The sequence below is a fragment of the Castanea sativa genome, chromosome 12 (genome assembly GCF_040712315.1).
Source record: "Castanea sativa cultivar Marrone di Chiusa Pesio chromosome 12, ASM4071231v1".
In the NCBI taxonomy this organism is placed as follows: domain Eukaryota; kingdom Viridiplantae; phylum Streptophyta; class Magnoliopsida; order Fagales; family Fagaceae; genus Castanea; species Castanea sativa.
Genome location: NC_134024.1, coordinates 35,163,172 through 35,190,832, shown reverse-complemented (window position 1 = coordinate 35,190,832; position 27,661 = coordinate 35,163,172). Strand labels below are relative to the sequence as shown.

General features: G+C 35.7%; 1 protein-coding gene across 1 annotated transcript; it reads left to right on the top strand.

Annotated features, from left to right (window-relative positions):
• On the top strand, positions 1-25,177 carry LOC142619163 (structural maintenance of chromosomes protein 1). The gene is made up of 18 exons (XM_075792242.1): positions 1-706; positions 2,497-2,733; positions 3,776-4,009; positions 5,049-5,287; positions 11,623-11,889; positions 12,083-12,353; positions 12,763-12,887; positions 13,201-13,310; positions 13,399-13,506; positions 13,628-13,767; positions 15,783-15,872; positions 15,970-16,178; positions 20,119-20,288; positions 21,759-21,868; positions 21,966-22,342; positions 23,764-24,015; positions 24,596-24,823; positions 24,924-25,177. The coding sequence occupies exons 1-18, from the start codon at positions 269-271 to the stop codon at positions 24,970-24,972; spliced, it is 3,654 nt and encodes a 1,217-aa protein (XP_075648357.1). The 5' UTR covers positions 1-268; the 3' UTR covers positions 24,973-25,177.
• Positions 25,178-27,661: the final 2,484 nt, after the last annotated feature.

The following is a 27,661-nucleotide window of genomic DNA, read 5'->3' as shown; positions in this document are numbered from 1 at the left end:
ACATTTAGTGCACTCGCTGTGTTGGTTGGGTCCTTCGATTCGAAAGATGCAAATGGAAACTCACGCTCCCTAAATTCCTGCATACACCTCACCTGCTCCTCCCGCCAATTCCCACCCCAAAAAACCCCATCCATCTCTCTCTCTCTCTTCAAACTCAAAACACTCTTCTCTTTCTCAAGTCTCAACGAACACTACCAATTTCCACTCTCTCACTTCAACTTCAACTTCAACTTCAACTTCAACAAAACCCTAATTAACCAGAAACGCCATGCCATCCCTAGCCTGCCCAGGCAAAATCCACCGCTTAGAGCTCGAGAATTTCAAGTCCTACAAGGGCTTCCAAACCATCGGTCCTTTCTACGATTTCACCGCCATTATCGGCCCCAATGGCTCCGGCAAATCCAACCTCATGGACGCCATAAGCTTCGTCCTCGGCGTTCGCTCCGGCCAACTCCGTGGCGCTCAACTCAAAGACCTCATCTACGCCTTTGACGACAAGGAGAAGGAGCAGAAAGGCCGCCGTGCCTTCGTTCGCTTAGTCTACCAACTCGCTAACTCCTCCGAGCTCCAGTTCACTCGCACCATCACCAGCTCCGGCGGTAGTGAGTACCGGATCGACGGCGCCACCGTCACCTGGGACGTCTACAATGCCAAGCTTAGGGATCTTGGAATTCTAGTCAAGGCCCGCAATTTCCTCGTCTTTCAGGTTTTATACTGATTCTCAACAATGCTTCTCTCTCTCTCTCTCTCTCTCTCTCTCTTAGGGTTTGTATGAATCCATGTGACTGTGGTGTTGAATTCTCTTAGTTTGCTCAAAATTGTATGATTTGTTGAGTTCTAAGTTGTTTTTAGGGTTTTTGAGTGCTATCATTTCATTCAGTTTGTTCAGTTTGTTTGTACTGTTAATTAATAATGATTTCAAATTTTAAGTTGCTTAGTAGTTTAGGAACTATATTAGAAATTATCTTCTCTTGATTTTTTCAATTTTTAATTTTTAATTTTTTTAGTTGTTTTAGTGATGATGAATTGAAGTGAAGAAGAACAAAAGATTCTGATATTTGGGACCATTAGTGGATTTTGAAAATGTAGACTAACCTTTTGAAATTGGATTTGGAGGGAGAGGAGAATTGTGGTTAAAATGTCTCTTATTTTATATGCATATATTTGTTATTTACACTAGCATATGCCTGTGAGATATAGGGGTTAATCAAGAATTATATGTAAACCAGTTGAAATTAAAGATTAAATTTTATAGTAAAAATAACAGAGCAAGAATTTCTTTAAAGTATGGGGTGAAAGCACAGGTGTGTGTCCTCATTTGTGTTGAAAATAAAAATTATAATAGTTTATCAAAATAGCTTAAAAAAAAACTCCATTTAAGTTTCTTGAAACTTTAGGTAATTGAATTTTAATCATAGTGTATAAATTTCTTGAAACTTGATGATGATTACTTAGAGTAAAAAATGATAATAATTTTAATGTGCTATAACTTATCAAAAGAATTTGAATGTGCTTATAGTAGACCACATGGTGAAAGCATGTCATGAGTGTAATACTGACTCAGATTTTATTGTTAAAACAAAAAAGGTAGATTATTAATACAATTTAAAATGAATATATTGCAATTTTTTAATTAAAATTTCTAGACTCTTGATTATAGAATTTTAATTGGAGTAGTGTTTTTAAATTTTGAGAATTCGTGTGAGTACTCTTTTGTCAATATGTAAAGTCTTTAGGTGTGTAAAATGAATGGATAAAAGGACAGTACATGTGTTATGAGGAGAAAAAAATGAAAATAAAGAAAAAATTTGAGTGCGTCTACTTTGCGAAACCGCAATGTGTAGGGTGCAATTTATAGTATATAGTATACAATTTTGTTATCGTTAGAAAATGGAGAATTGATTAGTAAAAAAGAGAACAGAGAATTAACTCAAATCGTTAATGTATGTCATGATTAGATCATGATTTGACTTTTTTTATGGTGGTTGTGATAAATAAGATCATGATTTGACTCTTTCTGCGCCCATTTTTTTATTATTGACTGCTGAACTCCATCAGATACTACTATCATTTCTCTTCCTCCAAATACACTGCAAGACACACTGGTTGTATATGTATGTAAGAGAAACATATTATTGTCTTTCCGAGAGGCAGAATAAAAGAAATAGTCATGTTAGTTTCAGGACATTGTCTAATGGGATCACTTTGTTACAGAGATATGTGATAACACTATATATTAATATGTATTTACCCCCTGGGATTGGTACTAGATTGGATGAAGTAGTACATGGTCTAATGGGGTCACTTTACTACAGAGAAATGTACGACCACTATGTTACTCTGTGCTTACTTGATGCGTTCTTTTTTCCCAGATTGGTACTTGATTGGATGAACCTTTTAGGTACTCGTCTTTGTGCATCTAGTAAATGGGTTGGATATTTGATTTCTTTGGAAGTTGGAGCTTACTTCAAATGACCAATTGAATTTGTTATGTAGGGTGATGTGGAGTCCATTGCATCCAAAAATCCCAAAGAACTTACTGCACTTATTGAGCAGATATCTGGGTCTGATGAACTCAAGAGAGAGTATGAGAAATGTGAAGAAGAAAAAGCTGGAGCTGAAGAACAATCAGCACTTGCTTATCAGAAGAAAAGAACAATAGTGATGGAGAGGAAGCAAAAGAAAGAACAAAAAGAAGAAGCAGAGAAACATCTACGCTTGCAAGAGCAATTGGTGCGCATTACAATTTTGCATGTGTTGATTGTATAAGTAGCTTTTTTTTTTTTTTGGTTAAATATTCACAGAAATTCCAATTTGGCAATTGAAGGTTTCTATTTTGCTTAGGTTCCCACAGGTCAAATCTTGATTCTTCCAAGGTTGAGCAAGTATTTTTTCAGGCGTGCTTTTCTGGTGCATTCTGAAGAAGCACTATGCACGTCTATGTAGTTGGTTTTATTTTTTAAAGTAAAATTTCATTGAGAAATATTTGTTTTTGTCACAATTTATGCCATTCTCCTTTTTGTCTGTGTATGTTCTTGTCTCAATTAAGTACCTTTTGAAAGAAAGTTCCATTACCTCTCCTTTGGAAATCAACAAAATTGCGTTAACTCTTTGTATTTGAAACAAGCTGACATAATATCTTTTTTGAGTGAAAATTGTAGAATCTTTTATGAGGATCTTCTTTTTCTCCTCTAGGTATTGTTTACATGTGGAAAGAGCGTTTAGAAAATTTTTTCTTAGAATTTCATCTTTTTATTTTTATTTTTTATTTTATTTTTATATTAATAAATTTGAAAGAATTTCATACTCTTCCTTTAGATGGTTTTCTGGATGCATAATGGCAGCTGAGAATTCACCTGTTCAAAGAGAAATCGAGAATGAATCTTAACTTGTGTCATTTTCGTTGTTGATGTTGAAGGATTGTTTTGTTTTTATTTTTGATTTATCTGATATATATATATATATATATATATATATATATATATATTTGTATATGCAATGTGAATAAACTCTCTCTCTCTCTCTCTCTCTTCTATATGCGTGCACGGTCAATGTAGTTGTTGGGCAAGAATGCCTTCACAGACACATATACAGATATTGTAGTCATAGCTAAATATACTTTTATCAAAAGTGACTTCAGCCTCAACACGTGGCCAAAAACTGTGTTTTTTACAATGCATTGTTTTGCTCAATCTCCAATGAATCTTCTAACTTAGAATCTGTTATATGCTTTTTATGTGGTGGATTAGTTCATTATCCTTTTTACTCCCCACAGAAATCTTTGAAGAAAGAGCACTTCCTATGGCAATTATTCAACATAGAAAATGACATTGCAAAGACGACCACGGAGCTTGAAGCTGAAATGAAAAGCCGTGAAGATGTTATAAAAGATCTAGAGAAGTTTGAACGTGAAGCAGGTAAAAAGAAGAAAGAACAGTCCAAATATTCCAAAGAGATTACACACTTGGAAAAGAAGATTGCTGAAAGAAGTAATAAACTTGACAAGAATGTGAGTTTCTCAATTTTTTCTGGCCTTTCTTCTCTCTCTCTTTTTTTTTTTTTGGGGGGGGGGGGTGGTGAGTTGGGGGGTTTAAGGTGTTTGCATATTGTAATAAGAATGTTTAATTACAAAGCTTAGGTGTGGTTTTTCAGTTGTGTTTTATACTTTAGAAATTTGTGATAGTGATGGAGAAAGGGAAGAGAGAGGACACAGGAGTTTATGTGGTTTGGACTTGTGGCCTACAATCATGGGACAAGATCCCAAAGGGCTAATTTTCTCATTCACTTTCTTTGATAATACATTACAATAGAACGCATATCTCTAATGGGGATTACTCTCAAAAGTCAATGATAATTTGAATTTGAATTACACATTGATTGTTTCAGTCCCATTGTTTTCTCTAGAAATCAATCACTTAATTTATTAACTGATCCAATAATTTTGTTTGGCAATCAATATCATGATTTGGTCTTCAATGACATGGAAAGTGAATTATAATTTCCAACATTGCATTGTTTGCTGTTATGCTTTAGGTGAATTTTGGCTCTTATCTTCTTGAAATGTTGGATGGTTTGTAGTCAGGAAGTAGAAATTCAAATTGGCGGTTGAACTTTGTTCTCAGCATTGTAGCTTTTGTTTGTAAAATGTGATAATGAAATTTGTGAAATAAAATGCTACTTCTTTCATGTCACTGATTCAATGGAGACTTGATGTATGGGAGCAGAGGTTGAAGTAGTTGTTTTAGATATCTTCTTTGTAGGTCTTTGTTGAACTTAATGAAGCATAATTTGGTTAACATTGCCAAAATGTTTAGTATCAATGCTTTGGGTTTTTGATTAATACAATTTTGTTATTTATAAAAAAAATAAAATTTGTTGCTTTGGGTTTTCAATGATGCTGTGGCATATATGTGCGGTATATGTCCAATGAGCATTTAGTACAATCTGTGATATATGGCCTGATTGGTGACGTGCTATACTTTGGCAAATTATGTGGAGTTCGGTTTGCAATATTTATGATCTTTGTTCTGTCCTTTTCTTATCTGCAGCAACCTGAGCTTCTAAAGTTGAAGGAGGAAATGTCCCGCATAAATTCAAAAAGCAAGAAACTCCAGAAGGAGCTTGATAGAAAAAGAGAAGAAAAAAGGAAACATGTTCGTGATATAGAAGAACTGAAGAATGGCATACAGGAACTGACTGCAAAACTAGAAGATTTACAAGTAAAAGGTTGTGATGGTGGGGAAAAACTTAAGTTAGATGACAATGAATTAAGGGAATATTTCCGAATGTAAGTATTCTTTGCTTCCAACTTTTATCATATTGTAATGTAAGTATTCTTTTCTTCCAACTTTCATATTATGGATGATACAACTTATAAAAGAAAGTCATATTGTGGATAATATGTGTTTGTTGTGATGGTAATGCCTGTTTCTTTACTTGAATGGTGGCTGGATTATAATTTATGGGAGAACTCAAGCTCTAGGTCAAATGGCATTTCATTCTTTTGTAAGAGCAAGGTGGAGGGTGTGGTTGTAGGTTCAAGACCCACTTAGTGCGTGTGTAATTGCCAAAAATATGTTTTTTTTCCCCATATTAGCAAAGGATTGCATTATTTTCCTAGCCACCCTTTTCTTCGTGGAAGTTTTGATGTTTAACAGAGTTATTTTTTACTTTGGGAAATTAATCAATAAAATTTTAAATTACATTTATTTTAATAAAAGATTTTTTTGATTTTTTTTTCATATCTTAGAAAAGTGTTTCTTTTAAAAAGTGTATCTTAAAAGAATTTTGCGACATATCCTCAGGATGAAACTACTCAAATAGTATCCATATTCCAGGCACTGAATTTTTTTTCCCTTATGAGGAACATGTTTTACATGTGTGCATGGACGTAGTTGACTTATATTTATGATATATGTTGTTATAATTGCTCTTTGCTATTTTTATATTAACTTATTATTTTTCTATTAGCATAATGTATTTTTGTATCCTTGTCATGTGACCCTAATATATATAAATATGTGCTATGGTAAGGGATTGATTAATTAAACCCTAAACCTTTTTTTTCTTACCCTTTCTCTCTCTCTCTCTCTCGCTCTTGCTATATATATATATATATATATTCTCTTCTTCCTCTCTTTACCCTAATATTTCATCTTTTACAACTTAACTTGATATCAAAGCATCCCAGTCCAACCCTAAAATGCGTTAGAACAATCTGGAGATCATTGTCAAATAGCAGAGGTGTGCTGACATCGGCATCTGTATGATGATGCCATCATCTGCATGGTCTCCAAAACTTGGTGGCTGCATAATCTGAATCTTTGGCCTCCCCTGATGTTAATGGTGATTTTTCATTTTTTTTTTTGAAGCCATATGATTTAATTTTTTGATTTTTCAAATGTTTGTTTGTTTTTTCTTTTCAAATATCGGCATTGATTTTGAAATATACTTTCTAGTGCTTTCTGGCAGCCTTTATCAGCTGCGCCCCTCTCTATGGGCTGGATGAGACTGGTTTGTTCATTCGTTGAGGATTTGAATTATTTATTTATTTATTTATTTTTTTGTGGTGTTTTTTTAGGGGTTTTGCTGCAGTGAATTCAGAGTTTCAATTGGTTTAAGCTATCTGATGGCTCTTTGGTTGAATCTAATTATTGTTTTGATTGCGCTTGGGGTGTATTGCTATGTGTAGGTTTGTTGGCTTGGCTTATTGTTATAGTTTGAGTTGTTTGAGTTCTATATGATTGAAGAAAAATCTGTTTTCATGATTGAGGACAAAAATCACTTATTAAAGATTATGATATGCCTAAATTGAATACCTAAGACAAAAGTTGAATGGTTTAAAGTATTTAGCTTGGGTACATGCAATGAAAGTTATTTTGCTTAGTGCCAAGAGCCTTGTAGCTCAACTAGTTGACATCTCCTAGTGTCTCCATGACATCATTTTGGTTATCAATTTTGTGATGTACTTGGGTTGTGGGCTCAGTGGTTTGGGGTGTGACTTAAAACCAGAGGTCCTAGGTTCTACCACACTATTGGTCCATGAGGTTTTCGGGGGTGTCTCATGGGTAAGATGAGGGATAGTTTGGCCAAAGGTTAGGACACCACTTCGTTATATTAATTATTAAATACATATTTATTTTTGTGAGGTCTATCGGTTCCTTCTAAAAGAGACAAGTCCTTTGTTGTCTTTTTTACTTTAATCGTACATGTTTGAAACTTAGAGAAAAGGCTGATGTGGGAGGAGTTGGCGGGTCTATATAGTTGGTGGAATTTGCCATGGTGTGTGGGTGGTGATTTCAATGCCATTCTCTTTCCTTCTGAACCTTTAGGGGCTGAAAACTTCACTCAAGTTATGTATTATTTCTTAGATTTCATCTCTATTAATGGGTTAATGAATATTGCTTTGGAGGGGGTAGTTACACTTGGTCAAACTCTTTGTCTGGCTCTAGGATAGATCGTTTTCTCTTTTCTTTAGAGTGGGAGGAGCATTTTCCAAACATTCATAAAAAATGGCTTTAAAGGGAGATTTTAAAAAGTGGAAAGAAACCAAGTTTGGAAATGTAGCCATTAAGAGAATAAAATTGTGCATGATTGGAATGCCCTGGATTCTAAAGAGGAGATGGTGTCTCTTTCTATTGATGAGAAGTGTGAAAAAGAGAGAATTTGCTTGGAAATTGAGGAGACTGCATTGTTGGAGGAGATTAGCTGGAGACAAAAATAGTGGGTGCTATGGTTAAGGGAGGGGGACAGCAATACGAAATTCTTTCACTAGATGGCTAATTTTAATAGAAGGAATAACAATATTGGCAGTTTGAATACTGATGGAGTGATGACATCAGATCGGGAAGTTATTGAAGAGGGTGTCTTTACTCGGAAGATAAGCTCATTTGTCCTCATTTGGAAGCGCTGAATTTTTCTAGGATTTTTGAGGATAAGGCGGGCTGGTTGGAATGACCTTTCGAGGAAGCTGAGATTTTTGGGGTGCTCATGGATTTTAATGGAGATAAAGCTCCTGGACCTAATGGCTTCCCTATGGTGTTTTGTCAAACTTGTTGGGCCATTATCAAAATTGATCTTTTGGAGGTTGTTCAATATATATATATATATATATATATATATATATATATATATTTTTTTTGATAATGCTCAGTTTGAGAAAAGTTTGAATGCTACTTTCATCTTCTTAATTCCTAAAAAATCTAATGCAGTGGAGGGAAGGGATTTTCGGCCTATTAGGTTAATTGGGGGTGTGTACAAAATTATTGCTAAAGTTTTAGCTAATAGGTTGAAAATGGTGCTTGGGGATATTGTCTATGAATATCAAAATGCTTTTTTTAAAGAAAGACAGGTCTTAGATTCTGCTCTTATTGCCAATGAATGCTTGGATAGTAGGCTGAAATCAGGAGTTCCCGGGGTGTTGTGAAAGTGTTGTGAAAGCTGGATGTAGAGAAGGCATATGATCATGTGAATTGGGATTTCCTCATTTATATGTTGGATCGTTGTGGTTTTCCCGAAAAATGGAAAAAAGGTGTTTTTTTTTTTGCATCTCTATAGTTAAATTCTCCATTCTTATTAATGGAACTCCACGTGGTTTCTTTGAAAGCTCTAAAGGCATAAGATAGGGTTGTCCACTGGTCGGGTTTGTGCCCAACCTGCAACCAACCCAATCAGATTAGATTGGGTGGGGAGTTTTCAGACCCATAGTTGACTTGTAGAACTATCGAGTTGGGCAGGTTGGGCGACTATTGGGTGGTGGTTGGTTTCAGGTGAAGCCGAAAATTGCCGAAAGCCATTGGAAACCGCCGAAATCTCTTTAGATCTTGTGAGATCTCGCTAGATCCGTCCAAGATCTGGTGAGATATAGCTAGATCTGGCGGTGATCTCATCGGATTAGAAGAGATTTTTGCCAAATCGTGCGGAGAACTACTCGGATTTTGTGTATCTCCTCTGGATCTAGTTGTTTTAGTTGTCGAAATCTATCGATCTAGCTGGAAAAGTCGTCGGATAGCTTAAAAATCATCAGATTTGATGTTTTATGGTTGGGTTGGGTTTCATGGGTTTTGAAGGTTGGGACCTGCTTTCGACCGTCGGAGCAGTTGGATTGGGTGGCTGCGGGTCGGGTAAGATCGGGTTGGGTGGGTTTACCGGGTGGGCGGGTGGGTTGGACACCCCTACTATAGGACAAGGTGATCCATTATCCCCTTTATTGTTTGTCATTGTTATGGATGCTTTTAGTAAAATGTTGGGGAAAGCTGTGAGGGATGGTCTCGTGTGTTTGTCATTGTTATGAATGCTTTTAGTAAAATGTTGGATAAGGCTATGAGGGAAGGTCTCATGTTTGGTGTTAGGGGTCTCATGGGTAATTCTTTTCACATGACCCATCTTCTCTTCGCTGATGATACCTTGGTCTTATGTGATGTTGATCTTGGCCAGATTTTGTTTCTCTGACTAGTGCTGTTTTGGTTTGAAGTTTTTTCTAGGTTGAAAATTAATATGGGAAATGTTTGAAATAGTCCTTGTGGGTGTGGTTCCAAATATAGTAGATATGGTGGATATGCTAGGGTGCAAGCAAGGCTCCTTCCCGATGAAATATTTAGGTCTTCCGTTGGGTGCAAATGTCAGAGATAGTTCTATTTGGAATTCAATTATTGAGAAGATGGAGAGGAGATTAGGATGGAAACAATTGTATCTCTCAAAAGGTGGTAAAGGTACTCTTATTAAGAGTATTTTGTCTAATCTTCCAACTTATTTTCTCTCTTTTTTTCCTATTCCAGTGGAGGTTGCAATGCAAATTGTATTGAACAACTTCAACAAAATTTTCTCTGTATAGGGAATGTTAAAAAAACTCACCTGGTGAAATGGGCTATAGTTTGTGCTCGTCTTCATTTTGGGGGCTTAGCTATTAGAAGTTTGAGAAGTTTTAATAAAGTGTTGTTTGGAAAATGGTTATGGAGATTTGGGAACGAGCGATAGGCCTTGTGGAGGAGAGTGATAGGGATAAAGTATGGTTGTGAAGGGGGAGGTTGGTGCTCTCTTCCACTTACTGGCCCTCATGGAGTGAGTTTGTGGAAGTCTATTAGTCGTGGTTGGCCTTCTTTTGTTTGTCACATCCAGTTTGAGGTTGGGGCTGAGCTTACAGTTAGATTCTGGAAGGACATTTGGTGCGGGGACACCTCTTTGAGATTGAGCTATCTAGAACTATTTACTATAAGTCGAAATAAGGAGGCCTATGTGGCTGATTTGATGAAGTTCTTAAATGGTGTTCTTTTCTGGGATTTAAATTTTGAGACAGTCAAGATTGGGAATTGGAACCCTTTTACAATTTCATGGATAGAATTCAGTAGTTTTTTTGAGAGGAGTTGGGGACGATAAGATGTGTTGGAAATCTGCTATGGGAAGAGGTTTTGCAGTTCATTCTTATTACCAAGTTCTAACAAAAAGTATAGATCGGTCTTTCCCTTGGAAGATTGTTTGGAAGCCTAAGGTCCCTTCTAGAGTTACTTTTTTTGTTCAGACCCCAGCTTTTGGGGAATATTTTTACTATTGATAATCTTCGGAAACATAAGATTTTGATCTTGAATTGGTGTTGTGTGTAAAAGAAATGGGGAATCAGTAGACTACCTCTCTATCCATTGCCCTCTTGCTTTTGATTTGTGGTCTATGGTGTTTACTTTGTTTGGATTTCATTGGGTTATGCTGAAGATGGTGGTGGAGCTGTTGGTTTGTTGGCAAGGAAAGTTTGGGTGGCATTAGAATGGTGCTATTTGGATGGTTGTCCCCCATTGTTTGATGTGGTGCACTTGGCGGGAGAGGAATAACTGGCATTTTGAGGATTTAGAGAAATTAGTTTTAGATCTTAAACTCTTCTTTTTTAAGACTCTTCCGGACTGGGTTGTGGTGTTAGGTTTTTGTTCTTTTTTTTGGTCCATGGTTTCATGAAATTTTGTACTCTATGCACTTGACTTGTTTTTTTTCCATGATGCATACCTCTTGTATACTCTGGTGACACCCTTCATATTTTTTTAATATATTTTATTACTTATACAAAAAAATGTTTGTGTGCGCATATTAAGGGCTTGGGGCTTATAATTTGGTTTGAGGAATTGTTTTGGGCACATAGTACGGTTTCATTCCCAACAAAATATCCTTTGGCAAATTTAGGGGCTTTCCAGAGCAAATTTTCTTATTGCCTAGATTGACTTGTGCATAGTTTTGAATAGTGAGGCTGATTATTTGCAGATGGGCTTCTCTATATTGAACATATATATGTATATATATTTAAAATTTTTGTGTGGGTATTTTGCATGTTTTGCTTGTTGATGGCAGTCAAACCTGGTGTGTGTTGTGCCATGGCATGTCTGTTAAATACAAACATCCCGGCAACTGCTATGTATCTTGTTAGTTGGTATTAGCATATAATATTTTGATAAATTGGACTATGGTGGTGGTTGTAAATTTTTGTCCTCTTTTGGGCTCTTTTTGTGGCAGCAGCCATTGTCTTAGCTTTCATACCCCCCATTATTTTTTTACTACATTCCTCTTCATAACAGGATATCTTAAATATGAATTTTCTGTTCTTTAAGAGGTTCTATAAATTTTATTGGATTGCTGATATTGCAGTAAGGAAGATGCTGGGACGAAAACTGGAAGGCTAAGAGATGAGAAAGAAGTTATGGATAGACAACAGCATGCTGATATTGAAGCTCAAAAGAATCTGGAAGAAAATCTTCAACAGCTACAAAATCGAGAACGTGAGCTGGATTCGCAGCAGGAACAGATGCGAGCAAGACTGAAAAGAATTTCTGATACATCTGCAAAACATAAGGCTGAACTTGAAGATCTGAAGAATCAACTGCGTGCAATGCAAGAGAAGCATCGAACTGACAGGTATGCAGCATGTTGGTTTACTTCTTTCACTGATGCTTCTGCTAAGGTCAGAGTGCATTCCTGCTTAGGCTCTGGCAGGCGTTTTTTTTTTTTTTCGTCTGCTCCTGTGTTTTCTGTAGTTTGGATGTTTTTCTACTGACATTTTTATGCTTTGAACGTTATGCCATTGTACCTTTTCCCCCTCTGCTTACAGATCTAGATATGAAAATTTGAGGAAGCTACTTAATGAAACAGAAGACCAGCTACGTGATATAAGGGCTGATAGATATGAAAATGAGAGGGATGCCCGGTTGTCTCAAGCAGTTGAGACTCTCAAACGCCTGTTTCAAGGAGTCCATGGTCGCATGACAGATCTTTGTAGGCCAACACAGAAAAAATATAATCTTGCTGTTACTGTTGCTATGGGTAGATTTATGGATGCAGTAGTAGTTGAGGATGAAAATACGGGAAAAGAATGCATTAAGGTACTAAACATGATTTTCTAGCTTGCTGTTTTTTTTTTTTTTTTTTTTTTTCTGGGGCATTTGTTGAATTAGTGACTTGAAAACATAAACATCATACTTACATTGCTGGATTTATGTATTTGGAGTGAAACATACTAAAGGTAGTCAAGATATAATATCTATTTAACCACTTGGGTCTACTGAAAACTTGTACCTTTTGATTCCCCTCCCTCAATATGATGATGCCAAATTTTTTTTAAACCTATTTTCCAATGTGGGGTACAAATTTTGTTTGGTGAAGGGCTTGTATAATAATAGTTTGAACGCACAAGATTTTATAAAATAATTCCGTTATTGATTTTTTGACTTAGTATTATAGATTTAATTGAGTTGATTAAGATTACTAGTTATTTCTCTTGCTTCTATGCAGTATTTGAAAGAACAAAGGCTTCCTCCTCAGACATTTATACCTCTTCAGTCAATTCGTGTGAAGCCAATCATTGAGAGATTGCGGGCCTTAGGTGGTACTGCAAAGCTGGTCTTTGATGTAATCCAATATCCTTTGCTAAAGCTTGTTTCTTTACCAGTTTACCTACACATTCTGATAGTGAAATTTCAATGTGTGCTGCACTGCCCATTGGCATACATCTTTCTGCTGATTTATATATAACAGACTGATCCTAATTTGGTGATTAAGATACTTCTCAATGCAATTTATCTAATGATTCTTTGCTTCTCTAACTCATGATAATCACTCCAGGTTTTTTTATCTTATGTATGTTGCCTCTATCTTGTCCATTTATTTCATCTTGAAATATATGTTAGTAAATCAATATTAAAAAATTCATTGTAAACTTAACTGCAACACGTTTGATCCTGTCTTGGAGAAGGCAATTCTTTTTGCTGTTGGAAATACTCTTGTTTGTGATGAACTTTCTGAGGCTAAGGTACTAAGCTGGACTGGTGAGAGGTTTAAAGGTAATTATCACTAATCTTTTCCCTTCTTTACCTGTTCCAAATCATCAAATTGATTTTTTATTAAAATATTTATTTGTACTTGAATCAGTTGTAACTGTTGATGGAATTCTGCTCACAAAATCTGGCACCATGACTGGTGGTACAAGTGGTGGAATGGAAGCAAGGTCAAAACAGTGGGATGATAAAAAGATTGAAGGTTTATTTCTTTTGTTTTGATTTTAAGTCAAACCATGGGATGATAAAAAGGTCAAAAGTTGGTTTCATTTTGCATTGGTTTCAAGTCTTTTGGCTGTAGCATTGCTGTTGCTTTTTTGTAGAATGGCAGAAAAGGAAGGAACGGTTGGAGTTGGAGTTGGAAGAGCTTGGATCAATTAGAGAGATGCAGGTAAAAGAGTCAGAAGCATCTGGGAAAATTAGTGGACTCGAAAAGAAGATTCAGTATGCGGAAATTGAGAAGGTGCTTTCAGTGATTAATTTATGATTTATATATTTTTCTTCCTAGATACCAATTTAGTTTTGTATACTTAAATTGTATTGCGATTTTTCATCCTTTTAGATTTATAATGGGGTGTGACAACTGGTATTTGACTTGTGCATCCATCCCCATTGTCATGTATTTATTGTTCTCATCTGCTACCCTCTAACTGTTGCTACCTCTATTGTGTACTTAAAAGAAAAAAATTTTGTGGTGCTTTAATTTGATTGAGGCTTAGGCTTCGTTTAGTTAGGGGATGGAAAAGTGGGGGATAAAAATTGGTGGGGATTGAAAAGTGGGTGGGGGGGGGGGGGAGAGTTTTGTTGAAAAGGAAAATGAGTGGATGGCAAATGCCGTTTGTATAAATTTACTCTCATGCCCCCCTATTACATTAAAAAAAAAAGTTTATAAGAAAAAATATCCTCGTTTTTACACAAAAAAACCCTAACGTTTAATCTTGAAAAAGAAAAAAAAAGGGAAAAAAAAGAAACGTGGTTGGGGCAGGGGGGGAGAGGGGTAGATGGGTATTTTCCCATGTTAGCCCACAATTGGAGAAAAAATAAACCTCTGAAAAATGTGGGCCTGGGGAGAAACAACCCCCCCTACCCCCACAGAAAATAACAAAATCCCTCCCTCCAACCAAACACACCCCAAAATCATTTTCTCTTCTAGTTTCAATCCCATCCTGCCAAAATCTCCCCAACCAAACGGACTCTTAGGTTTCTGCTTAGAGTGAGTTTTAAATGACTCTTAGGGTTCTGCTTAGGGCAAGTTTCGAATGACTGATTGTGTAATTGTTTCGAAAAAGTTGTGGAAATTGTACAAGCAAGCAGTGTCACCTCTTTTGGCTTTATCAAATTTAGTAGTATGATGCCAAAAACTATTGTTTTTATTTAAAAAAACTATTTGTTTCAAAATAATTATGGAGGATGGCATCTAATTTTTTCTTGGTTAGGCTAACATTCAAGTGTACGTGGGAAGTATGCTAGAGAAACACCTAAAAAGAAAATACAGCCTCTAAAATTTAGAAGATCCATATTTTCCAACAAGTTTGAGAATTGAAATTCTTCACAAATAAAGAGGCTCGTAGTGAATTTAGGACGTAGAAGATGTTCTGCATTGCTTGTAAGATATAGTATGTTTATAAATTATCTTGGGTGCATTCCCTTAAGGAGGGTGGTATTGATAGTGGATTGCCTATGAGCATGTAAGAGGATGGATGAATTATAGAATTGCTATTGCAGTATTAGGGAATATTCATGGGGCAGCATTTAGGCAAGTTAGATTTTTTATCACACTAATTTTTGAGCAATTTACTTCTCAAATAGCTAGATGATTAGGGGTAGAATGAGATGTTAATTCACTTATGAAAAGGAAACTATTTGCACGATGTTAGAGGTCATGAAATGATATTAAGATATCAAATCTATTGAGAATCAATAAGAACAGATAAAAAATAAGCATAGGAATCAGTACTGAGGTTTGCTTGGAATAGCTCCAAGCAAGAAAATGAACAAAACCTAAAATTCATTACGAAGCTAAGAAGGAAATTTTTTTTATTAAATTATATTATTTGGACTAAGCCTTAATCTTAATTGACTTGGGCTAAAGCCAATTATTGAGTTTCAAAAATAACCTTAACCATAGGAAAGTAAATAAAATACTAATAACCTCATAAACTAAAAAGACGTAAAACTAAATCCAATGAAGCAAAAATAAATACAAATGACTTCTAGAGGTAAATAAAACTAATATAAAATAAAATTTTCTTCGCTCCTTGCATCAGATATGGGGTTAAGGCTGTTGGAATATTCACCATGGGCTGTGGCTTAACAAATAACATTGGCGGAAAAACATTTTGGTCATGTAGATACTATTATGCTACTCATTTATGTTGGTAACTCTTGGTTTTGCTTCCTGCTATTGAAGCACCTTGTGTTATAAACTTATAATTGATTATCCACATTTTTTATTTTTTTATTTTATTTTATTTGCAGCGAAGCATTGAGGACAAACTTGAAAATTTGCGGCAGGAGAAGAAAAATATTGAACAAGAAATCAATCGCATAAACCCTGAACTGCAGAAAGTAATATTATGACAATGATCGTCCTTCATTTATTTTATTGCTGTTTATCTCTTCACACAATTGATTCCAATGATTTTTATTAATTTTTTGGATGCAGTTAAATAGTGATGTTGACAGAAGGAGAATTGAAATTAATAGGCGGGAGAAAAAGATCAATGAAATTGTTGACCGTATCTACAAAGAATTTAGTAAATCTGTTGGGGTGGCAAACATACGTGAATATGAAGAAAACCAACTAAAGGCTGCGCAAGATATGGCTGAAGAAAGGCTTAGCTTGAGTAGCCAGCTGTCGAAATTGAAATACCAGTACGCTTTTTTTCCTCTGTCAATTTGTCTGACCAATTAATTGGTAATGCCATTTTAAATTTTATAAGAAGACGATTGGTGTAGATTATGCATGGATGTCTTCATGCAGGCATCTGTGTTTGTATATACATGTATGCATGGACGTTTTCATGCTGGAATATGTGTTTGTATATACATATGCATGGATACATGTATATACAGGTATATTCTAAATATTTGCTTTCTGTGTGTGTTTCCATTCGTACCTATAGCACTTAATTGTGGTGTAACTAAGCATACATCCTTGTACTTGGTGCATTTGTTTTTTTATTTATAAAATTTATTAATTTGAAAAAAGTGTTTCTGTTCATGCATGCCCTGCTGAGGTTATGCTTCGCTGAATGTATGTACTGAACTTGAAAAGTCTGTCAACATGAAACTTATATGACATTCGTGTTTTTGTTTATCCGTGGCTCTTATTGCTAGAGCTTTTAGAAGTGGTTATTTGTTATAATTCGAAGTTCTTTTGCTAGTGCCATGAATATTATCTGTGGGGATGAATCTTCAATTTTTGTTGCAAACTACTTAAGTTTACGTGTGAGGATCTAAGCAAATGAGATTTCCTGCATTCTTCACTTGTAACACGTGGTAAAGTATCCTTGCAAGGTATTACGTACCAAACATGCTGCTTTTCCTAAATCATCAGTTGCCTACCATTTGAGTGACATTTGGAGTAGGTGTCAGTTGGCTACCATTATCATCAATATTATGATTATATATGTTAGTGAAAGCTTCTTTAGTATCTGCTGGAAGTGGCAAATGTTGTTTGACAGTAAAAAAGCACCCAGATAAGGTTTGTTGGAAGCCTGCAAGGAATAGAGGTTTTGAGGTTAGAGGCTATTATAGCTCCTTATACCCTCCTACTCTTGTTTCCTTTCCATGGAGAATGATATGGAAATCGAAGGTTCCTCCAAGGGTGGCTTTCTTTTCTTGGTCTGCTTCCTTAGGTAAGATCTTAACAACAGACAATCTTCGTCAAAGACAAGTGATAGTGCTTGACTGGTGCTATATGTGTAAGAGGTGTGGAGAGTCGGTGGATCATCTTCTACTTCATTGCTCTATAGCTTGGGAGTTGTGGTCGTTGGTCTTTTGCTTGTTTGGTATTCAATGGGTTATGCCTCATATTGTTCTTGAGTTGTTTGAGGCTTGGCAAGGAAAGTTTGCGTGACATCATCACATTGATGTTTGGAAATTAGTGCCTCATTGCTTGATTTGGTGCATTTGGCGTGAAAGGAATCCTAGAAGCTTTGAGGGTTGTGAACGTTCTTTGCTGGAGATTAAGTCTTTTTTCTTACACTCTTTGAATGGAGTGGTTTTTTCTCATTTTTCTTGTTCTTCCTTTTCAATTTTTCTTGACTGTTGTTCTTTTGTTTCCTGATTTGTGCCCCCATAGTACATCCCCAATGTACTCGGCTTGACAATCTTTTTATTATTAATAATATTCTTACGTTATTTATCAAAAAAAGATTAGTTATTGACACAATGGCAACAACAACAACAAAAACGAAGCCTTAGTCCCAACTTTTTTGTGTTGGCTGTGAATCCTTTATAAGATTAGTCAGGGTTGACCTAATGTATTTTTTTCTCAATTCTATTTTATCCAAACTCATTGTCTTTGTTACTTCCCTAATTGACATGTCCTTTTTAATTCTTCTACCTTTTATTTTTTTGATTAGTATTCTTCTGCCTTTATTCATTCCCTCACTTTGAATCAAATCACCATTTCTTCTGGTTTATTAATCACTCTCCCTTGAACATGAATAAACCATATCAAAAGAATTTCCTTCATCTTTTCGTCTATATGGGTCACTCCTATCTTTAAGCATTTTCCCTTATTTTGAATCCTATCTTTATGTGTATTGACTCCAGAAGTAAATTTATGATGGCGATTTTAGAGATTTAGTCTTGGGGATGAAATTTCAGATCTTGGAAGTAATTATGGAAGTTGAAAATGATGCAAAGATGAGGTCTTAAGAACTGTGAATGTGGAATGGCTTTAAGCTGGAGAGTGAAACTAATGAAAAATTGAAAACTTCTTAATAATGAATCATCTAAACAATGCATATCACGGTAATGATGTGAAGGTTTCAGATCCTAATGTAGGCAGCAACCGAGACATCAAGTTAGAACGATAAACAGTGTGCAAAATTCTGGACAGATTGAGAAGTGTGGCAGACATTTCCATTAAATTCTATAAAAAAAGGAATGCCCATTAATTTAATTATTACCAATCTTGATCAGGTGGTAGTTTTATGACATTATGTTGCAATAGATAATCCTTTCTAATGCTAGGCATATAGTTCTATTGAGAATCTCTTAGTTTCTAGGCTTTGAGTTTGTGCTTTTATGGCTGTGATAAGTTCTAATACTATAGAATCATTTTTTGTAAATCGGAATTATTCTTAGAAGTAGGAAAGATTTATGCACACAACAAGTTCTTTCCCTGTGTGGTGAATTCCAGTATATTTTATGGTTATCTAGGGAACAAATTTGAGAGATATCAGGGATTGCAATTGGTTTGGAAAATAGTTTTTGATAGGTTTTGGGGGATGGGGGAGTTGGAGATCAAACCACAGATATCAGGCACCTCAAAGGGTGTCACTACAACAGGGATATCACTTATACCCCAATTGGTGGGGAAAATAGGGAGCGTCAGTATCTTCCATCTTTGACTGCAATTGAGGGTACAATGATTTGATGTTTGTGGATTTTATATTGATTTTTCTTGGGATATGTTTAGGTTTTTCATATCTTCCATTTTTTCAGTAATGGGTTGTTTTGACATAAATTGAAATTAAAAAAAAGTAGATTATTATTATTTTTTGAGAATTTCAGCTCATGGTGATGTTTAGAGTATATTCTTAGTGTCCTACTAAAAGACTTCTAAAAAAAATTTGCATTTCTAGAAAATTTCATTGTCCTACTACTAAAAGAATTTGATTGGGTCTAAATATCCATGCATTGCATGGGTTAAATGCTAGTTTAATTTTATAATTGAATACATAACAAATGCACTTGCGCGGGATCGAATTGTATTTCCTCCAGCCCCTATTTATAAGTGGAGAAAATTCCATGTGATAATAGGTTACATATGGCACAATGATAAAATCACATTGCTTCATGACATCCAGCTTATAGCAGTGCCAAAATATGACAGGAAAGATGAAAAATAGAAAAACTTTCGCCAATGAGCTCTAGCTTGAATGACACCATCTCCATTTGTAAGAGCAAGGTAGTGTTTTGGGTTTAAGGCCTACTGGGTGTTCGTTTAACTTATCAATAAAAAATATAGAAAGGCTTCCATTCTTTTAATAAGAAGAATGGCTTCCAAAATATAATTTGGGTTCCAAACGAAAATTGAATCATTGCTTTGGAGGACTCTAAGTTGGGTCTTGGACTATAATAGCCACTCTGTACAAGTTTAGGCTGCTAGCCATTTTGATCTTTATTGGAAAATGCTTCATATAGCTTCCATTAGAGAGTAAAATGGAGCTTGAAACTGTGGAAAACTGATGTAAGCAGGCTTCCACCTTTCCGGTTATTCACCCATCCATTTTATTTCACTTTTAGAAAGAATATGTAATAAAAAAAAATTATTTTTAGAAAAAACATTGTCAACTCAAGAAGGAAGGTGAGAGGAAATATGAGTTATGAAATTTTAGTTCTTTCAAGCGTTTGATGCCCTATCTTGTTTTTCTACTATTTTGTGTGTGTGGTGTTTCCTTTTTTTGATAGAGAAGTAAAACTCAATCACACAGGTAATTCCATAAAGATATGGTTGTTCAGATGGAAGTTCCAATTTTTTCCTTCATTACATGAGTTGCTTGTAATGTGCTATACTTGTAGCTGCTTTGGCATTTGTTCAAAATTTTATGCGCCTGTGCCTTTTCTTTTTAATTAGGTTGGAGTATGAGCAAAACCGGGACATGGAATCACGAATTATGGAGCTAGAATCTTCTATTAGTGCTTTAAAAACTGATTTAGTACAGATTAAGGTTGGAGAGGATAAAGCCAAGTCAACTGCAGAGGAAGCTAATGCTGAGATCATTCGATATAAGGGAGAAGTAAAAGGTATGGTTTTGCTTCCACATGTTACCATAGGTATTTGTTGATAAAATAAATCTTGAAGTTTCCATGCCTTGAAGTCCTGATGCCATGATATCACATTCTTTTTGTTATATAATTTATGTTGTGAGTCAATTGGCTGGAGTTTATTTAGTAATTAGTGTTTGATTATTAGTATTTTTTTTTTGAGAAACTATTATTAGTATTTGTTTACAAAAGTTATTCAGGCTAATACAGGCCATGATTTATGGGACTGTTTAGCACAAAGGTAGGTTAAATTGGAAATTCTTCTGCTTCATATTTAAAGTGGGAACTTGGTTTTTGGGTTGTACTGGTAGACACTCAGAGTTTTCTCCCTTTATTTTTGGAGCTCTTTATTTATTTTTAAAAAATTATTATTATTATGCACGCACCTGGTGGATATTGAGCCCAAGACCTAATCCTCCACCTTGTTTTTTTACAAAGGGAGTAAGTACCATTTGAGCTAAGAATCATTGGCATTAACGAGGCTGGTATTAAACTAGGATGGTATTAAACATGAAAGTGCTAGATCATGTCTAGAAAGGCTTTGTTGTTGTTGTTGTTGTTGTTATTGGGTTTAGTCTATTTGTGTAGAACTCACTATGTAGCTTTTAGAAGTGCCTTGACCCAACCAATGAATTGCAATGTGGCTTATGGTTAAGTTTTTCTTTTTCTGGCACTAGCAGTTGTCATACATTACCTGTTGTTGGCATTAAGAATCTTTTACAGGGTCTCTTATGTGGATCATTTGGACATAAAGGAAAAATAAAGCATTCATTGGCTTTGAAACTTTCTAGAAGCACACGAAAAAAAATCCCTATTTTAGATCCTTGTATGATTGCAGGCCTGCCTTAAGTAGAATTCCTTTTTCTTCTATTTTAGTGTATCTTGATCTTTAATTTTTCAAGAGAACCTTAATATTCTCCTTGAGTAATATAGGTTTACCCTTTTTCTAATAAAATTTCTTATTACCAAATCAAAAAAGGGGAAGGATTCTTTTCTGGGTTTCTTATAATAAGTAGTGTGTTAGTTGTTAATATGATTCATTGTGATTGGTGTTAGTTTTCTATCACTATTGCTTTTTATTTTTATTTTTATGGGCTTCATGCTTCTCAATACTGACATAGTAATCAAAAAATTATTTTAGTAGCTAAGATCTTACAGAAGTCTTCATCTTAAGGATGTTTTCGTGTGGTGAGGCATAGTTCTGTTTATTCTTTTGGGTGGGAGGATGAGGTTGGGGATGGTGTCTGGGATTGAGGTGAAACTAAGTCTGATGTGTTACTTGTGTAGCCTGTGTCACTGTTTGTATTAAAATTTGGGACATAATTTAACTTTAGCGCTTGGGTGTGAATCTGTTTCTAATTCCTTTTTTTTTTTTTTGTGGTTAAATTATTGATGTTAATAATTTGTTGGCAGCTTATGTAATATTTTCTTCTGTTCATACTTTTGTAGATTGGAAAACTAAGTTGGAGGAGTGCGAGAAGGAGATGCAAGAATGGAAAAATCAGACTTCTAAAGCTACAACAAGCATTTCCAAAATTAACCGTCAGATATCTTCTAAAGTTAGTTTTGATGGGGATTTTTTTTCTTATGTCATAGTGTCATACCATGTGTGTTAATGAATTTCAATGCCCAACAAATGTTTCCTTGTTATTTCAGGAGACACAAATAGAGCAGCTGAAGTCGCGGATGCAGGAAATAGTAGATATGTGTGAATTAGAACATATAAACCTTCCCAGATCGGACCCAATGGAGACAGAGTCCTCAACAGCAGGCCCACTTTTTGATTTTAGTCAGCTAAATAGATCTCTTCTGCAGGACAGGAGACCTGCAGAACGAGAGAAGCTTGAAGCAGACTTCAAGCAAAAAATGGATGCCCTAATATCAGAAATTGAAAGAACTGCTCCAAATTTGAGGGCTCTAGACCAGTATGAGGCTCTGAAAGAAAAGGAAAGAGCTGTAACTGAAGAGTTTGAAGCAGCCCGAAAAGAAGAGAAGGACAAAACTGATAAGTTCAACTCCGTTAAGGAGGAGAGGTACAGTAATTGCTATACTACCATGGTAATCTCCATACTATTATGATAAAGGTTAAAAACTAATACAATATGACCTTTTGGTAAGTGTTACTTGCTTTAAGGTTGAGAGCTGGAATGTTGGAAATAGATGTTTCCTCAAACAACACTATAGATTAAAAAGATTCTTGGGCCTGTGTGATGGATAGAGCTGTAGGTTGAGGTTAATCTCTTTAGTTTTGTTTTATGTTTTAGTTATTATTCACCCAAAAGCTGCAGTATTTACAAAATGTAACTATTTAGTTTGTTTACATGCCAGTTTAGTTTACTTAAATTCGGATAATTATCATGCATAGTGGGTGATATGATATGATCAATAAAAAAAAAACCACGTGGCCAGGAAGGTCGGTCACTTTTGCGACGCCCTATTGGTGGAAATTTTAAATTCTTTGAGACATCTTATCTGCTTGTGACTTTTTTCACCTCTTTTAACTGCTTTCTTAAGGTTTTTGTCTTAAGATCCCCCCACCCTTTTTTTTTGCTTCAAAAGTTGGACCTGGCTTTTCTGTTTTTTCTTAAGATCTAAAATCTGTGCTTCAAGTGCTTTTAGTTTCCAAGTGAGAATATCTTGCATTTTTTGTGTGCCCATCGGAATTAGGAGCAATATTCTCAAAATCTGCCAACAAACAATCCCTTTGTTGCTGCACAATTCTTTTTTCTTCCTGAAGTTCTGTGGTTTTCTTCCCAAAATGCTGCTTGAGTGCTTGACTGTCAATGCCACCAAAAGGTTTCTTCTCAGACTCTTTTTGTGTGCCCATCAGAATTAGGGGCAAAATTCTCAACTTCTGCCAACAAACGATCCTTTTCTGCACAATTCTTTTTTCTTCCTGAAGTTCTGTGATTTTCTTCCCAAAGTACTTCTTGTGTGCTTGTGTGTCAATGCCACCAAAAAGTTTCTTCATAGACTCTTTCTGCTCCAAACATGTGTTCTATTCATTTAACTCTGTCTTAAGACCTGAACCTAGTTTCATTTTAACTTACTTTTAATCATCTGAAGTCGTAACTTTTGAAACTTCTTTGGTTGCCTTTATTGCTCTCTTAGGTAAAGTCATATATCCCACTAGATGGGTTGGTTCCTCGTTTTAGGCGGGATTTATAAAGTGTATTTCCTCCAGAGAGACCTAGGTCAACTCTGAAGTGTGTACCCATAAATCATGATTGATACTGTCATTTAAAATGTGAAATCTTATTTGCCTGTCCCTGCAAATCATCCATGCACATGGTTGTGCATATATCGCCCAGTTGTCTTTGGACCACATGGCATGTGTTTCCATCTGAAGAGATTAAGGATGGGGTCATATACTCATAGGTTCCATTCTGTGTGGGTGCGTGAGTTGTATTTACCTATCAAAAAGATGAGGCTGAGTATGTTTCTGTGAATGCAGGTACAGATTGTTTATGGATGCTTTCAACCACATTTCTAACAATATTGATAAGATTTACAAACAATTGACAAAGAGCAACACACACCCTTTGGGTGGGACAGCGTATTTAAACTTAGAAAATGAAGATGATCCATTTTTACATGGCATCAAGTACACTGCTATGCCCCCCACAAAGCGCTTCCGTGATATGGAACAGCTGTCTGGTGGGGAGAAGACCGTTGCAGCACTTGCATTACTCTTTTCCATCCACAGGTATGCCTTAGAAGAATATAACAGTTTTTATTTTTTCATCCATGCTACAAGATACCCATGCGCACATGCGATGCAGTCTTGCATGAACTGATCATATTTTAAGAGTATTTTGAATGGAGCTTTCCAAGATGTAGAGATGGCCTGCACTCAATGATGTTATACATTTGTAATTTGTGTTGTGGAATTGGGAATTTCTGATTCAATTTGCAAATTCCTTTAATCAATACATTGCAGTTTGGATTTGGATTCAATGTAATTTGTATAATAAATACAGGGAGTATTGTCAGGGATATAACATCGTCCTTAAATCTAATTCTCCTAACTCTTCTTTGTGGATATGATGTTAGACATCTTTGTGCCTCTGCCCCTTTTGTTTTTCTCTACCTTTTTAGATTCTACTCTCTCTCTCTCTCTCTCTCTCATTACTATTTGCTATGCTTTTTAGATGCTCTTAGCAATGTTCCATGGCCTAGATAAATACCAGATAAAAAGCACTTTTGTCATAAAAGTATCTTTCTTCTGCACAAAATTAGTTGCATTATTTGATGGGTTTTCACATTGTTTGTATGAATGGTTTCAGTTATAGGCCTTCACCATTTTTCATATTGGACGAAGTTGATGCTGCATTGGATAACTTAAATGTGGCTAAGGTTGCTGGATTCATTCGTTCAAAATCATGCGAAGGGGCCAGGGGTAATCAAGATGCTGAGGGAGGCAATGGATTTCAAAGTATTGTGATATCATTGAAAGATAGCTTTTATGACAAGGCTGAGGCTTTGGTTGGGGTTTTCAGGGATGCTGAGAGAAGGTAGCCTCTTCACATACATATTTTTTTCTTTCATTGTTGTTTTGACCCATAATATCAACATATTAATATGCGGTATTACCATTATGCTTACTTTTTCCAGCTGCTCAAGAACCTTGACATTTGACTTGACAAAGTACCGCGAATCATGAAAGCACTTGGAGCTGCAGCTGCGTGAATTGCTTGTTCTGTAAATATCTCGGTTACTTTTATTCCTAAAATTTCTGTAAATATGACTAATTTGCATTGTAGTTGATGTTCTGTTCTTATTAGGCATCTAAAGATCACTGGTTCAGGGTTTGATTTGTTCTATCTTGATAGAAAGATTCTTGAAATCATCTCATTTAAAACGTAAAATGCCCTCATAGAAGACCTAAAATGAATAGCAAGAGGAGATTTAAAATTACAGTCAAAAGCAAGTTATGCTATGTTCTTTGGTATTATCTGGTATTGCTAACAAAAAAACGAGTCTGTTTCCCTCTTGAAAATGCCAAGGGTGTGCACCCCCTGAATGTTTTTGGTTTTTTTATGACCCTAGGGTTAATTCTAACACAGTATAAGGTACAGCTTATGAAACCTTGCTGCTTGCACGGTTTGGCTGGTTCTTTGAGTCTTGCTCATGAGAGCAACTGTAGTCGTTTTTCTTATTGGATAGCCTCGGATACCGCTATGTATATTTTGAATGATATTATGTTCTGTCACATGACATTTGTCAAATTTTGATTCGGGTTTTGATTTTTTCAAGATAAGGGTGGGGTTTAATTTTGTGAAATCTTTATGAATACGTGGCTACGAATGTATTCTCAACTTTGGTACTAATAGCCTCAAGCTTTTCATGTCAATAAACCTTTTGTCTTTTTGGCTGCTTTGTTTTGCTTTCCGTAGAAGCCGGTGTCGCATCTCCTTTCGTCTTCAGGTGGGCTTATTTTGCGGATTGAAAAAAAAGTTTCAAAGATTTAAGAAGTTGAAAATTTGAAAATTTCTGCGTGTTTTAGAGGTATTGTTGCACGTTGTAGTCGGTGCAAGTGCAACCGTGCAAGTCTAATTAAATAGTGTTTATTAGTACTTTATATTACTACATCTATTTTAACTTAAGAGATACGTTTTATTGAAAAAAAATTATAGATACGTTTTATTGGAAAAAAACAATTATCCACAAATTCATTAATCAGTAAACAAGTACCAAACTACCAAATGGCAAAGCAAAGGAAAATGTTTTTCAAGTTCCAGGTTGCTATACCATAATAAGTTAAAATTAAATATATATTTCGTGCTTTCAGAAATAGTTTTTAAAACTGAACTAAAATAGTTTAAACTAAAATTTGCAAGAAAAAAATTATTACCAAACTATTAATGGAACGTGGCGATGTAACGCAATTTGTATCACCTGTATATTAATATATCTAAATGAAGACGTGAGGCACAAAATTTAACTTTTTTTTTTGTGAGAAGGAAACCTGTAATTTTAATTAATGAGAAAGGCAGACTTGGCCAAAATTACAGTTGGAAGATGTGGGGTAAGCTCTTCCATCCACACCGCAAACCCGCTAACATGTCTTGCATGTCTAACAATGTTATGAGCGATATTATTACCTTGCCTTCTAATATACGTATGGATCTTTTGTCCAGGAATACTCACCAAGCTCCTTCTCTGCCGCTAGGTTCTCAAGCCCGCAATAGTTCCTCACAAGAAAACTCATGGCTCTTGGAGGGGCTGCGCCACAACCTCCACCACTATTTCTAATGTGTCCTGATCACTCCCAAGAGTTTGACCATGCTTGTTTGGAAATTCGGATAGTGTGTGAGGAGTACTATTGAGTTTCCTCTTCCTTACACTGTGCCTTTGATTCATTGCTGTACTGGGATTTGTTTGCCTTAGCATGCGCTTCAAGGTCCTAAGGTTAGCTTCAAGGTCCTAAGGTTAGGTTCCTGCACCACGGCTTCAGAAGAGAGTTGGCTATGTGGCACAAAATTAGATCTAAAAGTTATAATTTTACGACAATCATACTATACAACAATTAATATAATATATTTTTTTTGGTCAGAAAAAGGTAATTATATATTAGAAGCAACGAGTCTATTACAAAAGGTGTTAGCTTTATCACGAGCTAACAAAGACTCCACCATAGACGGTGGTTCTACAAAAACAACAAAAGTGAAGTTAAGCCTAGCCCTTATTTTAGCTAGAGCATCCGTGCATTGATTTGCTTCGCGGTAGGTGTGTTCAATCTGTTTGTTGGGGATGGCTCTCAGGCTGGTCCTGCAGTCAGTCAAAAGAGGCTCCATTAGCATATTGACAAAATTGTTATTCATAAGTTAGACAACGCTCTTAGCATCCAATTCAATAATAAGGCCATTAAGATTTAAGTCCTTGGCCACGGTAAGACCATCTCTTAATGCCCACAACTCTGCTAGGAAGCTATTAGTGCAGCCAAGACTTCTAGCGAAACCAGCAATCAAGTCTCCATTATGATCCCTACTTAGCTCGCCTCCTCCAGCCTTTCTAGGGCACCCTAAAGCCGATCCATTAGTGTTGAGTTTGGCCTAACTCACTGGTGGTTTCCTCCAAGCAACAGGGATTAAAGTCTTAGATCTAGATAGCTTAGTTCTCATTCCTATGGCAAAAAATTTAGCAGCACTTTGTCTGCACTTCTCCACAGCCTTGTTATCAGGTACCCTAGTCCTAAACACACAAGCATTACGCTGCAGCCACAATTGCCAAATTCCCATAGGAAACACAATGCCCCAACAATAAGAGACAGTTTTTGTTACAATTAACTTCCAGCCATTCTTTAATGGGTTTATTTGATGGTTCCTTGAGCATGTGAGGATAATTCAACC